This window comes from Lissotriton helveticus, chromosome 11, assembly GCF_964261635.1.
Source record: "Lissotriton helveticus chromosome 11, aLisHel1.1, whole genome shotgun sequence".
Taxonomy (NCBI): domain Eukaryota; kingdom Metazoa; phylum Chordata; class Amphibia; order Caudata; family Salamandridae; genus Lissotriton; species Lissotriton helveticus.
In genome coordinates this window covers 37,471,444-37,488,003 of record NC_136072.1, presented here as the reverse complement: position 1 = coordinate 37,488,003, position 16,560 = coordinate 37,471,444, and the positions used below count along the sequence as shown (strand labels likewise).

Genomic DNA, 16,560 nt, shown 5'->3' with positions numbered 1-16,560 from the left:
TGGTATGTAGGTATTAATTTGGTAATTTTTACAGAATCTGTAAAATTCGGTAAATACCGATTCGGTTAATACCGAATCGGCAAGGGGGAAGACCTACAAGGGTGGCAGGGTGGCACATTGACACCCTGTGGCACCCCTGAATAGTGCATGGGTGCACATGTGGCACACATAAATGCCCTAAGGGCATGTATGTCTGCCATATAGCACTGTTAAAAAAGCACAAAATTGCTTTTTTAACAGTTTTCGTTATTTACCACCAACTTGTAGTTGGTGGTAAATAACAAATCCTTACAGGTGAAAAGCGCTCACTTGAGTGCTTCCTACATTTCAAATTCGTTAATTTACCATATCGGTTTTTAAGAATTCGGTAATTTACTGAATTCTTAAATACCGATTAGGTAAATTACCGAATCTGAAATGTAGCCACCTACATCCCAAATGCCTAATACCGGTCTGTAACGGCCGAATTTCGGTAATTTTGGCCGTTACTGACCGGTATTAGGGTTCCTACATCTGGCCCATAGTCTCCTTTTCAGAGGCCTGACAGTGATGGGATACAGCTAGCCAGCAGAGAAAACCGCCGCAGTCTTCTGTCTCTAGCCGCAACATCTAAATATGATGGAGTATTTGAAAGTGCGGCCGGATGATGGTAGGGCCATCAAAATCTAAATCAGACCCTTAAGGCCCATTTACGATGTTGGGCAGAAAGCCTCCGAGCCCTGGTCAGAGACATTCTGCCCGACATAGTATGTTTAAAGTCCAATTGCCATATTAGGATGACGGGGGTCAGAGTTTAAACCTGTGGGGGAATCCGACACAGTTCTATTTGGCTTCAGCTGAAAAGGCAGCATAATCCCTTAAGGATGGCATTTTCACCGTTGGCATTATAATGTCAGTTTCCGAAAGCTATTTCATGTTGGTCTTTCCGACATGGAAAGACTGTCAGAAAGCAACAATGGAGACCCTAGCAGGGCCCCCTTCCCTCGGCCCTCGGGTTCCTGCCACGCGGTGCAGGGATGTTTACGTACTTTCATTTTTCAAGGGGATCTTGTGCTGCGGGTGATTTCAGCCCCCTGCACAAGCTCCCATTGAAAAATGGAAGTTTCCGACCGCACTATGGGCCTCATTACAATGTCAGTCGAAAAGCATTCTGACAGACTCCTTGTCTGAATGGTTTCTGACCGACTTGAGTTCAGGGAGTCTGTTCGACTGACCAATCATGATGTTTCCAAGCACCGTTCGATTGGACTCCCGTTGACTTCAATGAGAGCCTGTGTTTCGACTGACATCACACGCTCCCATTGAAACAAGGGGTGGTTGTGGACAAGCTTGCACTCCATGGTGCCTGCCACACTGCATGGTTGCAAGGAGGGGTCCCATCTGTATCCCCACGGGCTCCAACCAGGTGAAGGGGTGCCTGCTAGGGGCCCCCAAAGTCAGTCTCCGACAGCCACTTTGGTCGGATGGACAGATTCGGAACTTCAAAGAGCAGAAATGGTCCGGAGGGATCAATACCAAAGTCCTATACAAGTCAGGGATTATAAATTCCCTAACTGGGGAACACAATTCTCGATATTATTTTAGAACTATTTTATGTACAATGATCACATGCCTAGTCATCATCATGATTACTAATTTTATATGTAGTAACCCGTACTTCAAAGCAGCCAAACTTTTGATATTTTTTTACATTCTATTATTTATCATATCAAATGCACATATATACATATGGATGTATGACGTTACAACGCGAAATATTACAACGCACTCCGTTACAACGCATTTTTTACAACGCAGGATCCATTACATCGCATGCCTTTACAACGCATGACATTACATAGCAGATGCTATTACAACGCATGCCATTACAATGTAAGTATAGGTAAGTATATTATTTTTTTTTTAAATGTAAGTAATTTAAATTTAATTAATTAAATAAATTACATTATTTTTAAATAATTATTTAGTACATATATTACTTTACGTTTATTTTTAAAAGAACTTTTAATAATAAAGAACTATTTTTAATAAATAATAAAATTATTAAAATTAATTTTTTTAATTAAAATAAAAGATTGTATTTTAAAACTAAACCCTAAAAAAAAAACCTGTACCCCAAAACCCAAACCCAGCCCTGAACCCTAAAAATACCCCTGTACCCCAAAACCCAAACCCAGCCCTGAACCCTGAACCCTAAAAATACCCCTGTACCCCAAAACCCAAACCCAACCCTGAACCCTAAAAATACCCCTGTACCCCAAAACCCAAACCCAACCCTGAAACCTAAAAATACCCCTGTACCCCAAAACCCAAACCCAGCCCTGAACCCTAAAAATACTCCTGTACCCCAAAACCCAAACCCAACCCTGAACCCTAAAAATACCCCTGTACCCCAAAACCCAAACCCAACCCTGAAACCTAAAAATACCCATGTTCCCCAAAACCCAAACCCAGCCCTGAAACCTAAAAATACCCCTGTACCCCAAAACCCAAACCCAGCCCTGAAACCTAAAAATACCCCTGTACCCCAAAACCCAAACCCAGCCCTGAAACCTAAAAATACCCCTGTACCCCAAAACCCAAACCCAGCCCTGAAACCTAAAAATACCCCTGTACCCCAAAACCCAAACCCAACCCTGAAACCTAAAAATACCCCTGTACCCCAAAACCCAAACCCAACCCTGAAACCTAAAAATACCCTGTACCCCAAAACCCAAACCCAACCCTGAAACCTAAAAATACCCCTGTACCCCAAAACCCAAACCCAACCCTGAAACCTAAAAATACCCCTGTACCCCAAAACCCAAACCCAACCCTGAAACCTAAAAATACCCCTGTACCCCAAAACCCAAACCCAACCCTGAAACCTAAAAATACCCCTGTACCCCAAAACCCAAACCCAATATAAAAAACATAAATTAATATATTTATTTATTTTTAATATTAATTAAATTAATTAAATAATGTTAAATACAATATAAAATAAAATTATATACTTACCTATACTTACGTTGTAATGGCATGCGTTGTAATAGCATCTGCTATGTAATGTCATGCGTTGTAAAGGCATGCGATGTAATGGATCCAGCTTTGTAAATGTTGCGTTGTAATAGAAGTGCGTTGTAAAAGTTGCGATGTAACGGCTGTTTCCCATACATACATCTCTATTTCAACGAAATATCTATATACATATTTTTAAATACTAAAAACACTATCACAAGAAAGCAATTCTTTTTTCACCCAAAGAAAAACTACTAAATCAAAGAGAGTGCCCCCCTATTCAATCAGGGGGTCCACTAAGAGGAAGTTGTGTACAAACACAATCGGTTCTACAAAGTTCTGAACCAAAATTCCAAATTGTGTTCAACCAAAAAGTTCAATCAAGTACAGAATATCAACGGACCCCTCTTGTCGAAAATAGCATGTCGACACGGACGCGTTTTGGCCTCCGGGAATCTTGGCCTCCTCAGGACAAGGATGAATAGAGAACTACTCTTCCAACTAAAGCGTAGTATCCAGAAACATCCAAGGACTAGATCACTTCCTGGTTAAACAGGGACAATCCTTCATAAAAGTCACTGATGGCCCCTTACACAGCGGCCCACCGTCCTCTTAAATGGTTCTTGCGGTGTCCGCCAACTCTGCGCATCCCGTAGTAATTACGTGTGGGACATCTAAGCTACTTCCAACCCAGCAAAAATGATTCGGAAAGGCTGTCCAAAACCAACATCATAAAACATCAGTCAGAAACTCGGTCCATGGACCTGTACGATTTGGCTCTGACCAACTCGGAGTCTCCAAATGCGGGCTCGGAACAGATTAGGAAAGACTGAAAAGTTACCTTTCCAATGTAATTGGTCAGTCAGAAATGTTTTCTAGTCGGTCGGAAACATAGGTTCTGACAAGAGTTAGGAAATTCCGAATGCGGTTCAGAGCCTTTCCGACAGACTTCGTAATAAGCCCCTGTGTGCGGTTGCATCCTAATTGGGATTACGATACTGCTGACACATGGTCAGGCAGTTCCTTTTCAGCAGTGGTGCTGCGCAGATGCAAGTCCCCCGACATCATGAGGGCCTTAGTCTCTTTTTCAGAGATTGAAATCCTGCAGCTAGGCTGCAGTGCTGTATCTGACAAGGGCTCCACGAGGCAGCATTCCTTTTTGCCAAGGTCCAAATGAATCCGTTATGCTATTTTCGAGAGACTTAGAACATGGAGAATCTTGTTTCTTTATCTTACCTAGGTTGTGCTTTGGGTGGATCAGCCTGGCACATTTGTCCCAGTCCTCGGGAGGAAGTGAAGTTAAACATTTCTAAGCCCCAGTTTTCAGGGATGGTAGGAGAAATCAAGATATAGAAAAAGTTCCAGATCCTTAGAAACAGCATTTGGGGGGGGGGGCAGAACTCATTAAAGCATAGGCCAACAGCAGGGTTGGTATTGGTAAGCTAGGCACTTCAAAAAAGGGCCTCTTGTAGCTTATTATGTCCCTGTAGCTTTCAAATTCACAGCAGATCAGCCTACTGATTTTTGGAGTTCATGGGGCAGTTTTATGAAGGCCTTGCGCCGCCGGTGCGTCATTTTTAACATGGGAAAAAGTGACGCACCGGCGGCGCAAGGCCTTCATAAATCTGCCCCCATGTCTTTTTCCTGAATGCAAGTAGGAGCAGGTCCAATCCTTGGGAGCTCCTGTCAGCTCAAATATGCCACTCAAAAGTTGTAATTTCCTGCACTATTAAATACATTATTTAAATTACTGCAAGCCCAAATCCTACCAATGTGCCCAATAAAAGGCTAACAAATGCAGATCGTTCAAATGAACCGAGAAATTGAATAGATGGAAATATCTGTGATGGTTGGATTATTGGTTACATTGGGTACTGAGAGAGAAAAATAACAATTTGAGATACTGTTAAATACATTATGTGAAAAATTGTATGAACTGGAAGTTTGCTTTTCTTAAAGAATTATCAGAGAAAATATCATAAAGACTTAGGAATGATTTAGAATTTGACGGACAGGTTACTATGTAACAAACATGACAGATATCCTGTCCGCCATATTACAATTGTATTATATTCAATGGCACCTGCCGTGGGGTGCAGTGGAAGTGGGTCACGTTTGTGATGGATATTAATATTGCTAACTCAGGTGGCTTGTAGTAGATAATGTCCTTTATTGAGGGCATTACTGCTTTTCAGTGCATGCATTAAACTGAAGTAAAGATGTTGGCCCATAAAAAGGGTAATGGCAATTACCAGCCATTAAAGCTGTTCCGAATGTGGTCAATACAAATGTTACAAATTATCACTCTAAACCAGAGGTCTCCAACCTTTTCAGTAATAAGCGATACTTATGTTCAATAAAAAGTTATCCTGAGCTCCTAATATGAATAGGGTTGTAATAGTGACCATATCAGACAAGATTACATTAGTGGGCACCATGTTAAGTTAATTTTGATTTTATATAGCGCCAAATCACCGACAGGTCTCTTAGCGCTTGCTTTGGGAACCCGTCCTGGCTTTCCCTGCGAGATAACCACTACTGGGCATCCCCAAGATGAAGACCAGGCATCCCATCGCAGTTGGGCCGTAGTGGAGATTAAGCAAGCTATTGCCCAGAGTTGCAGAGTGTGAACCCATGAATTGAGTAGGCACCGAGGCGAGAATTATCGAGTCCATGGACATTTTGAGCTCAAGACCCTGCCGCGTCGGGAATTGAACCCTGGTCCCTGGTCTGCCCTCTGCATCAGGGTCTGCCTCCTCTAACCAGTGAGCCACACTTCTTGCGCCATAAGCAAGATAACTAGCAGAGCTCACCTCAGTGTATCACACAGGCTTGCTGTCACTAATGTTAATAGGCATTTATCAATTTGCAATGCTTCTACATGGATAATACACAACAGGCATAGCTGCAATGCACCTGGCACCAAGGTATTAATATTGGTAATAAGTCTTCCCACCTGATTTATCACTCAAATATAAGCTTTGAAAAAACATTTTGGAAATTATGAGGTTTCAAACTACACACATTTTTCTTTTGAATACACACTTTTAAATTTTGGTAAACATAGACTAATTCAACCAACGCTAAAGTGTCTGATTTAGTAGGCTGAGCAATGCATAGGAGAGCTACTTGGTAGGTGCAGAGCTACCAGTAGGTCACAAGCAACTCGTTGGAGAAGCCTACCTTAAACGTATCAAATGTAGTTACCAGGAAATTGAAACTTTCTCTCTGTTTTACTACTTTTTCACTGAAGATAAACTGCTAAAGTACATAAATATACAAAGATAGAATTTAAATAAATTAGTTGAGCAGAGATATAAAGACTGCAGCATGTAAATGCATACATACATGTGATATCAACCAGCATTACAGTGATTAACATTTCAAAACTAAAACTGATATTACAATAAGGACCATGAAAATAAAGATAAATGTTCATCTAAGAATGGCTTATGTTTCATCTCACTTGCACTCAAAATGTGCCTGGAGGTGAAAATTCCAGGTTCATTCCCACACCCTTGAAAGGCATGCACATAGCCTCATGAAAGGTTTGGTATCAATTAAGTTCTTTAGGGCAGTAAGTGCAGAATACACCCCTATGTTTAAATTAGTTTAATGTGGAAGATTTTCAGAAGTAAAAACCATGTTTGTAGTTGACATATCATTCACATTTCCTCTTTTCAAAAGGTTACATTTTTCAATCAGACAGTTTATTTATTTACAATGAAATGCTAAATTGGAAGAAGGTTATGAATCTCAGTTTGGAACTCTGAGGAATAGAATTAAAGTGTCAAAACTCTCATTAATGCAGAACCGAATAAGGCACATTGCTCATGTAGTCATAAGCAAATGAGATGACATGGTCTATATTCCATCTAAAATAACAAATTATAAAGATGAATTTCTTTCATATGTGAAATGCTCACCTGTGTATTGTGATATCACACTGCTCTTTCCCATTAGGCCATTGTCAGACACAGCTGAGACTAAGAATGTGTAATTATTCCCAGGTATTAAGTGTGTGATGGACACAAATTCAGTGAATACGGTCACATTTGAGGTAGGATTTCCTAAAACTTGGATCAAATAGTAGCTTTTGTTGCCAGTCGGTGGTAGCCAACTGAGAGAAACTGAATTGAAGGAAACATTTGTGGTTGCTAGTTTGTTGGTTACATTGGGCACTGTAAGAAAAAAGAAACATTTGAGTTACTATTAAATAAATTATTTAAAGAACTATATTAAAAATATAGAAATTTTCATAGACATTTAGGCCCTAATTATGATGTGATTTGGAAAGCCTCTGACCTCAGGTCTAAGGCTTTTGGAATCACATCATAATTTCAGTTTCAACATCCACATTACAAATCAAGAGGTCAAAAGTGAGACCGGATGGTGATTACGGTTGTCTTTCAATCAGCCAATCGGAGGCAGCCCTTAGTCCCTATGGACAATGTTACCGCCATTGGGATTGTGATGTCGGTGTCCAACAGGCTTTCCATGCCTGACTTTTTGACATGGAAAGCTTGTCAGAAAGCAACTCTGGGGCCCCTAACAGGCCCCATTCTCCCTGTGGCCTCTGGTTGGGGGCCCACCCCTCTGTGAATCCCTGCACTGTTTGGCAGGCACTGTGAGGTGCATGCCACATGGTGCCGGGATACACACAAACTCCCATTTCTCTATGGGAGCTTATGCTAAGGATGGTTTACGGAAGCAGCACAAGCTCCTATAGGCAAATAGGAGTGTGCGACCGCACCATTTGCGGTTGCTTTGTACTTTGGTATGCAGTACGGTCGATCCATGGTCGGCCGGTTCCCATACTGATACGGTTTCAGGCAGATGCAAGTCCGCCAGACATCGTAATAGGGCTCTAAATCGTTCTTGCTCAGGTGGCTTATAGTAGATAACGCCCAATTTTGAGGGCATTACTGCTGTTCATTGCTTGCATTAAATAGGTGGTCCTCACTGAAGGTGTTGGCTCATAAAGAGAAGAGTGGTTTGGAAAATACCATCTCTTTAGAAGTCAATTAGTTGTGAAGGCAGGTGGGCCAAACACAAGTAATATTGACACTATTCCTGTTAGGTCCAATCCGGGATTCAATCATTTTAACCTAAGCCCAACCCCTGGTGGCTATAGCACAGAGCAGTTAGGTTTAACATAAGAAAATGTGTAAAGAATTCAAGAGTTCCAAAACATTTAAAAAGTCAGAAACACAAACCAATAAAAATCCATCTCCAATTTATACACAGATTATGACTTAATGACCAAAATGACTACCAAATAACAAAAATTCAGTAATGGAAATTAACGGTGCTCAGTCTAAATATCGAGTTTGTAATATCGACCTACAAAAATATTGTGTTGGAAATATCGAAGGTACATAATATCGAGGTCAAGAATATCGTTGGACAAAATATCGACCCTAAGGTAAGTAATATCGATTTTTGTATATCGATGTAAGTAATATCGAAGTTACTAATATGCATATTTGTATTATTGTTATGTATTTTATTGTGAATGTGTAATATTTTTTGTTGTTAAGTATTTTACTTGTTTTAAATTATATGTGTATTATTTATGTATATATTAATAATGTTATTTTTAAGTAAATTTTATGTTTTAGTACCGGAGCGGGTTGTGGGTTTATAGGGGAATAGGGTGAGAAGTATTTTAAATATACTAAATTAATTATTAATTTTTAGGAATTTTAAATTCATTTTAAATAATGTTTGTGTTCATTTCTGTAGTGGGTTGTGGGTTTATAGGGGAATTGGGTGGGAAGTAATTTAATTATAATTAATTAATGATTTATTTTTATTTATTGGAATGGGTATATATTTCATTTTAAATTAATTATTAATTGGCAAATAATTTTTGTATTTGATAATTATTTTTTTTAATTGGTAATTAATGTTTTTAATTGGTAATTAATGTTTTAATTGGTAAATAATTGTTTTATTTTGTAATTATTTTTTTAATTGGTAATTAATGTTTTTAATTGGTAAATAATTGTTTTAATTGGTAATACATTTTTTATTTGGTAATTAAATTTGTTAATTGGCAATTAATGTTTTTAATTTGTAATTATTTTTTATTCATTGGAAATTATTTTTAATTAATTGGTAATCAATGTTTCATAAAAAGTATTACTGGGTATGAAAAATAATTTTATTGTTTAAACATTTTTAATTTTTAATTAATTTTAAATAATTAAAAACAATTGTAATGAAAAATATTTTATTGTTCAATATTTATTATTTGGTGACTAATATTTATTAATTAATATTTATTGGTATTTATTGTTAATTTATTGTTAATTAATTATTCAATTGTAATTATGTTTTTAATAATTATTAATGGGTATTTGTAAATAATGTAGAGTTATTAAAACATTTAATTATTTAATATTTTAAATACAATTTTTTTTATAAGTATGTTATATTTAAATTCTACGCTATCCAATGTTTTCCCCACTGTTTCACTCTCTGGAGTTGGAATAGTAATTTTTACACCTACACTATCCAACGCTTTCCCTACTGTTGCACTCTGTGGAGTTGGAATAGTAATTCTAACACCTACGCTATCCAATGCTTTCCCTACTGTAGCACCCTTTGGAGTTGGAATAGTAATTTTGACCCCTACGCTATCCAATGCTTTCCTGACATTAGCACCCTTTGGAGTTGGAATAGTAATTTTTAGCCCCTTGCTATCCAATGTTGTCCCTAGTGTTTCACCCTCTGGAGATGGACTAATAATTCTTACCTCTATTCTATCCAACGCTTTCCCTACTGTAGCACCCTCTGGAGTTGGAATAGTAATTTTTACCCCTACGCTATCCAACGCTTTCCCTACTGTTGCCCCCTCTGGAGTTGATATACTAATTTTTACCCCTACGCTATCCAACGCTTTCCCTTCTGTAGCACCCTCTGGAGTTGGAATATTAATTTTTACCTCTACGCTACCCAATGCTTGAATAGTAATTTTTACCCCTACGCTATCCAACGCTTTCCCTACTGTTGCCCCCTCTTGAGTTGATATAGTAATTTTTACCCCTACGCTATCCAACGCTTTCCCTTCTGTAGCACCCTCTGGAGTTGGAATATTAATTTTTACCCCTACGCTATCCAACCCTTTCCCTACTGTAGCACCCTCTGGAGTTGGAATAATAATTTTTACCTCTACACTATCCAACGCTTTCTCTACTGTTGCCCCCTCTGGAATTGGAATAGTGATTTTTACCATTACGCTATCCAACGCTTTCCCTACTGTAACACCCTCTGCAGTTGGAATAGTAATTTTTACCCTACGCTATCCAACGCTTTCCCTACTGTTGCCTCCTCTGGAGTTGGAATAGTAATTTTTATCCCTTCGCTATCCAACGCTTTCCCCACTGTTGCATTTTCTGTAGTTGGAATAGTAATTTTAAGTGTTATGCTATCTAATGTTATCATTACTGTCGTTTTTTTGGGACTTTGAATAGTAGTTTTATTTATTTAGCTATTTAATATTTGTAATATTATTTTTGCTAATGTAGTATATTATTAATTAAAAAAATATTGAAATCATATTAGATTTTTTTAATGTATTACATTTATTAAATATAATTATTTACTTTTTATTTATGTTATTGTTTTATGTGTGTAGATGTATTTGTAATGTATAATACTTTTTACTAATTTATAAGTTATTAAAATAATTATTAAAACGTATTATGAGGTAAGTATATATTATATTTTTTATGTATATGTTTAATTAATGTTATATTATTGTATATGTATTATTTATTAATTTTACACATTAGTAAATATGTTTAACTATGTTTATTTGGTTTATAAGTATTATTTACTTTATTTTACACTTTTTTTAATGAAAAAATAACCAATATTTTTAATTACGATATTTTTAACTTCAATATTTTTGTTTCGATATTTTTGGACTTACCATGTTGTACATAGGCTGTCGATATTCTTGCTTCCGATATTCCAAAGTCGATTTTTGTGTAGGTCGATATTTTTTCCGTCGATATTGTGTCAGTGATCTGTAATCAATGCCTGGATACCCTCCTGGGTGATTAGCCCCTCTCTATAAATCCTATTCAATTGATTAAATGAAAATAGCACCAATTAGAGTCAAGCGCCAACCAGGGTCATCTGGTTGAGCTTGACTATGACAAGGATAAGGTTTAAGGTCAACCACGATAGAGCGCGGGTCAGATACATGGTCCCATGGTAAAGGTACCTCCTAATATTCACAGTCTTCTGTAGAGAAAAGCAGTGGAATTTGGTGTCAGCATATTTGGGCATAGAGAGGAACCTCAGCAACATTGTTGGTTTAGGCACAAAGACCTCCTTTGGAGATGTTTAAGTCTTTGAGCCACAGGGATCTCAGGCATCAATTGAGTCTCCTCCCATAGCAGTACCAATGAAACTGCAGATGGGAACCAAGGAGGACATGGTGTTGGCAGATTCTGTTTCCAAGAGAAGAATGTATGGGAACTACGGAAAAGTGAGGCCAACTGGTTATATTCCCCTGGCATCTCAGATAGCAGGTTGTTCCCAGTCCCTCAATGGTTCTCCGAGCAAAAAGTTAACAAAAAGTTTCAAAGTCCCCCAATATTAGTATTAGGCAGAAGGGGTACACTCTGACACCAGCCAAGTGTTCCATGACCTCAGGAACAGTACTTAGGATCAAGTCTCACTCCACTCCACAGGAGTCACCACCAGGGTCCAGAGCAGGTCCGGTGTGGACTGGTCAACTGGGATCTTCAAGAAAGATGGACTTGTTTTGGCTTTGATGAACCTGTAGCTTTGTAGGTTGTAAGCCAACTGACCCTTGGAGCCTACTTTTTTGTCTAGTGGACACGTGGGAGCAGGTCCAGCTCTTTTGTTCTCCTTACAGTTTTCAACAGCAGGTATTGTCATTCGTCTGTCTTCCACAGGCCCAGTAACATTCTGGAGAGGGTGACTGGGGTGCCACATTTGTGCATGGCACTGGCCCATGCATGAGGCTGACTCCTGACCCCTCCCAAACCAATTGAGAAAACCTTTAGTGGGGTAACCCGACCCACAGGAATTCTTGTGTGTCCTACCGCAAACAGCCCTACAGTGCCCCTGTATACCTAAACCCAACATGGCAGAACCTTTCTTCTCCTGTGCAGAGGTCCAGTGCAGAGTCTAGAGGAGTTGTTTTACAAATACAAGGGATCACGTAAGGATGTGTAGGGACCAAAGGTAGTACTATATTATGGTTCACCTCCAAAATGTCAAAATCACAAATATCGTGGGACATAAATATTGTGTCAAAAATATTGAACCCAAAAGTATTGTTATCTATCCTTATAATGTAAATAACAAAAATCATGAAAAAAATAGTGTTATACACTAATAGCGAAGACAAAAATATCACCTTTTATTATAAACATAGTTAAACATAGTAAACATTAAATATATTAACATTAAACAGTAATATAAAATAATACATATTTCAAAATATTTGAAAATTATTTTTACCTATTATACTATTTAAGAAACTCATATCTTTGTCTGTTTATTTCAACATATATAATTTTAAAATAATATTAAAATAATAATTATAATTTATATTATAATTACCTATTTCTGTATACTTCAAAAATATAACACATATTTAAAAAAGGAAAATATATACATACACACACACAATACATTTAAACTATAACAAATATATGAAAAAATTCGAAAAAGTACCAATTTCATTACATATATAAAAGTAAACAATAGAAAAAAGTTAATTTTACAAAAAATATATTATATATTACAAACATAAATATTTAAAAATAATATACTATTGAATACAGAGAAACATCATGATAGAATAAACTTAAATAATATAAACACATCTATAAAATTGTATGGAAAATGCATATATTATTCCCACTCCAATCTCTCTAACTGTACGAAAAGCATTGTACTTAGTAGGGAAAGTGTTGCATTGCAGAAGGGTAAAATTTACTATTCCAACTCCAGTCGGTGAAACAGTAGGGAAAGCATTGTACTCAGGAAGGGTAACATTTACTATTCCTAATCCACTCTTTGTTACAGTAGGGAAAGTGTTAGATTGCAGAGGGGTAACATTTACTATTCCCACTCCAGTCAGTGCAACAGTAGAGAAAGGGTTAGACAAAGGAGGGGTAACAATTTACTATTCCCACTCCAGTCAGTGCAACAGTGGAGAGAGAGAGTGGTTCACTTCAAATAAATAACAACTATACTAAATAACAACAAAATATAAATATTTATATATATATATATTTTTTTTTAATGAAAACAAATTACATATTTATTACATTGTTTAATAACTATTTTAAATAAAAAATAAGTAATAATAATAGGATTAAAATGCCACACTATATTTTCACAATCATAACAATCAACAAACATGGGGCCTCATTAGGATGGCGGGCGGACTTTGCCCGCCCACCATCCTTGTGGTAGTAGGGACCTCCCGCCATATGGGTGGGGGTCCCGTCTGCAGCATCCCGCATTCCTACCATTGTGGCAGGCGGTGCACTTAGCACCGCCCGCCACAACGGCAGGAAAGCATGCTGTGCACTTCCATGCACAGCATGGCAGGCACCGCGTGATGCCTGCCATGCTGTGCATGGAACTGCTGGGGGGTACCATAGGTACCCCCCATGTGCACCCCCACCCCCTGGAGTCCCTGGGGACCCGCAACGGGCCCCCGCAGGGATTCTCCGCATGCCTTTCCGTGGCGGCATTGCCGCCACGGAAAGGCATCCACAATTGCCCATCATACTATGGCTGGCGGTGTCTGATAGACACCGCCACCATATTATTCCTTTTCCACCCCGGCCGCAAGGCGACCGGAGCAGAAAAGCGGCAGACGGTCTTATATTAGTATGGCGGGGGAAAACAAATGCAAATGTCGGGCGGGGGCAATCCGACCGACATCATAATGGGCCCCTTGACATACGTTACAAATAAAATGCATAGCACAATTAACACACAACATAATAAATAATATATTTTTTAAACAATAAATAAACATTATTCACATTTATTATTACTTAAGTAACTTCCCACCCTAAACCTCTACAAAGTAAACAAAAACACCTAAAATATTTCTTAAAATATTTGTAATTACAAATTTTTCATTATTAATTATCAATGAAACGATTAATAGTAATTAACTAATGATAAAATAATTATATTTCATTAACTTCCCTCTCTATATCCCAACAACAATGCACTACTAATATATAACCTGAAAACAAAATGTAATTGCATAATTTACATAATTAATTATTAAGTAAATAATTATTAATAATTAACATTAATTATACAATGATTTTCCTTCACACCCTTTACCTATATAAAAACCACTACCCACACCAAACAAATTAATTAAAAAAAATACACTGTGTACATAATTAATTATCAATTAAATAATGAATAATAATTAAATAATAATTATTAAATAATTATAATTACATTACTTCTCACCCTATACCCATAAAAAAACCACAATCCATATCTAAAACCGAACGTAGTAGAAAAAATTATAACACTAATAACATAATTATGAACTATTTAATATTATTTAAAAATTAATTCATGACTATCCTTAATTTACTTGACACTCTATTCTCTTATAAACCACACCACCCACTGTGGCACTAAAAATACAAATAAACTATTATATTCAATTTAAAAAACAACAAAAAATGTGCAAACGGTATAAGAAAATATTATACAAACAGTTATTAACTGATACAAGAAAAATATATACTATAATACATAAAAATAGTTTAAAGATAATATTATTAACAAACATATTTTTGGAAATGATATTAACAACATAGATATCTTTAAAATCATTATTAACTACATATATATTTTTAACATTAATAGTACTTACCTTAAAATCTAAAGTCTTGTCAATGATATTTTTGCACACAATATTTGTGCATCACGATATTTAAAACTCAATATTTCTCCTCCTCGATATCTTTCTCGATATTTTGTCTGAATACTCTATGCTATAAGGAACTGAGGCCTTAAATGGCTATTAGAAAAATATAATGCACTGGGAGCATAAATAATGCCCAGGGAGTGTCCAATCAAGTTTTAAAATGACATTTTATGAATACAGAAAATTGGAAATAATCTGTAGTGGTGGTTACTTCTACGAAGCACATATATACAGGAATAAAAAAAAACACACAGGCAATACAGTGAGTGACAAATAATACACAGAAGCAAAGTCACAACTCAGTAAAACACAACACTGCTGCACCCATTAATCAGATGGGCCAGAGAGTTTAGGTCAACAACGTTTCAATCCTCTCAAATTTAGAGATCATCATCAACATAATACAATGTTTACCAGTATACATAAAAAATATGAGAAGAAAAAGAATAAATATAAGAACCTGTCAAATCAAAAGAGAAGGGGAAGGGTGAGGAAAAGCAAAACTATAGAGAGAGAAAGGAAAAAATCAAAAATCAATTTAGTTTATAATATACATTTAAGGAATCTCTAGTGGGGGAGAATTAATGCAAAAACTTCCATGTTGTGGTCACTGTGACAGAACCATGGAGAATTTTTTATTAGTGGCTTTGAATGAACACCATGGGCTCGATTTCAAGTTTTGCAGTGTGGGAGTGGGATGCCACACACTGCCCTGCTCCCAAATACCCAACCAGCGCTACTGCCCGTCCACCTGACAGACTACAAGTATTACTGTGAACTGGTGGGAGAACAGTGCCTTCAGGCAGTGTGCCCAGTTAAAAGGCTCCTATGTGAGCTTTAAACTGCACCCCGCTGGACCTCCAGTGCATGTTGTCGCATAGCATAGACTGTTAAGTGCGTACGGTGCAGGCATGGGATAAATGCACACGGGGGCACAACATGTGGCCCCCTGCATGCACCCCCATGCACAGGGCCATGAGGGGGCCCTTTAGGGCCACCTTTCTTTCCTCACTGCCAGCGGTTTCATGGAATAAGCACCTCCATGAGACCGCTGGCAGGTGGAAAGTCATCATATGCTTGGTGATGCTGCAGGGCACCAGCAAGCATATTGCGGCCCTCAGACTGCCGCACCACTGCCAGGGATCTCGGATCCCTGGTGGTTGTGGGGGTGCCATGGCAGTCTGACCGCCCATGTTGTAATCAGGCAATCGGACTGCCATTCAGCAGCGGCCTAACTGCCACTGCTGTGGCACCTTCAGTTCGGCGGTCCTCGGACTGCCAACTCATAATTATGCCCTAGGTGTGGGGTCAAAATCATGGTCACTGTGGCATGTGAGAACCAGAGAATAATCCTGACCATTGTGATAATGAGTGTGGTCCATAATTATGCTGAGTGCAAAGAGTCACATGCAGAGTGAGAATGTGACACTCATAAGTAACACACATAGTTAAACACCCACAGTAGGAGTAAATTCCTCATGTATTATACAAAAGGGAATTTGCCAAGGTGTCACATGGCCCCAATGTGGGCTTTCAGGAACACTCTGGCGGAGTGTACTCCCCTTCACCAAATACATTTCCACACAGGCAAT

General features: G+C 37.8%; 1 protein-coding gene across 1 annotated transcript in view; it reads right to left on the bottom strand.

Annotated features, from left to right (window-relative positions):
- The window catches only part of LOC144792178 (tenascin-X-like), a 567,777-nt gene that overhangs the window by 239,383 nt on the left and 311,834 nt on the right, over positions 1 to 16,560 (bottom strand). Inside the window, exon 13 of the mRNA XM_078667078.1 lies at positions 6,927 to 7,181. Coding sequence (XP_078523204.1) covers positions 6,927 to 7,181 — 255 coding nt within the window. The remainder of the gene's footprint in view (positions 1 to 6,926; positions 7,182 to 16,560) is intronic.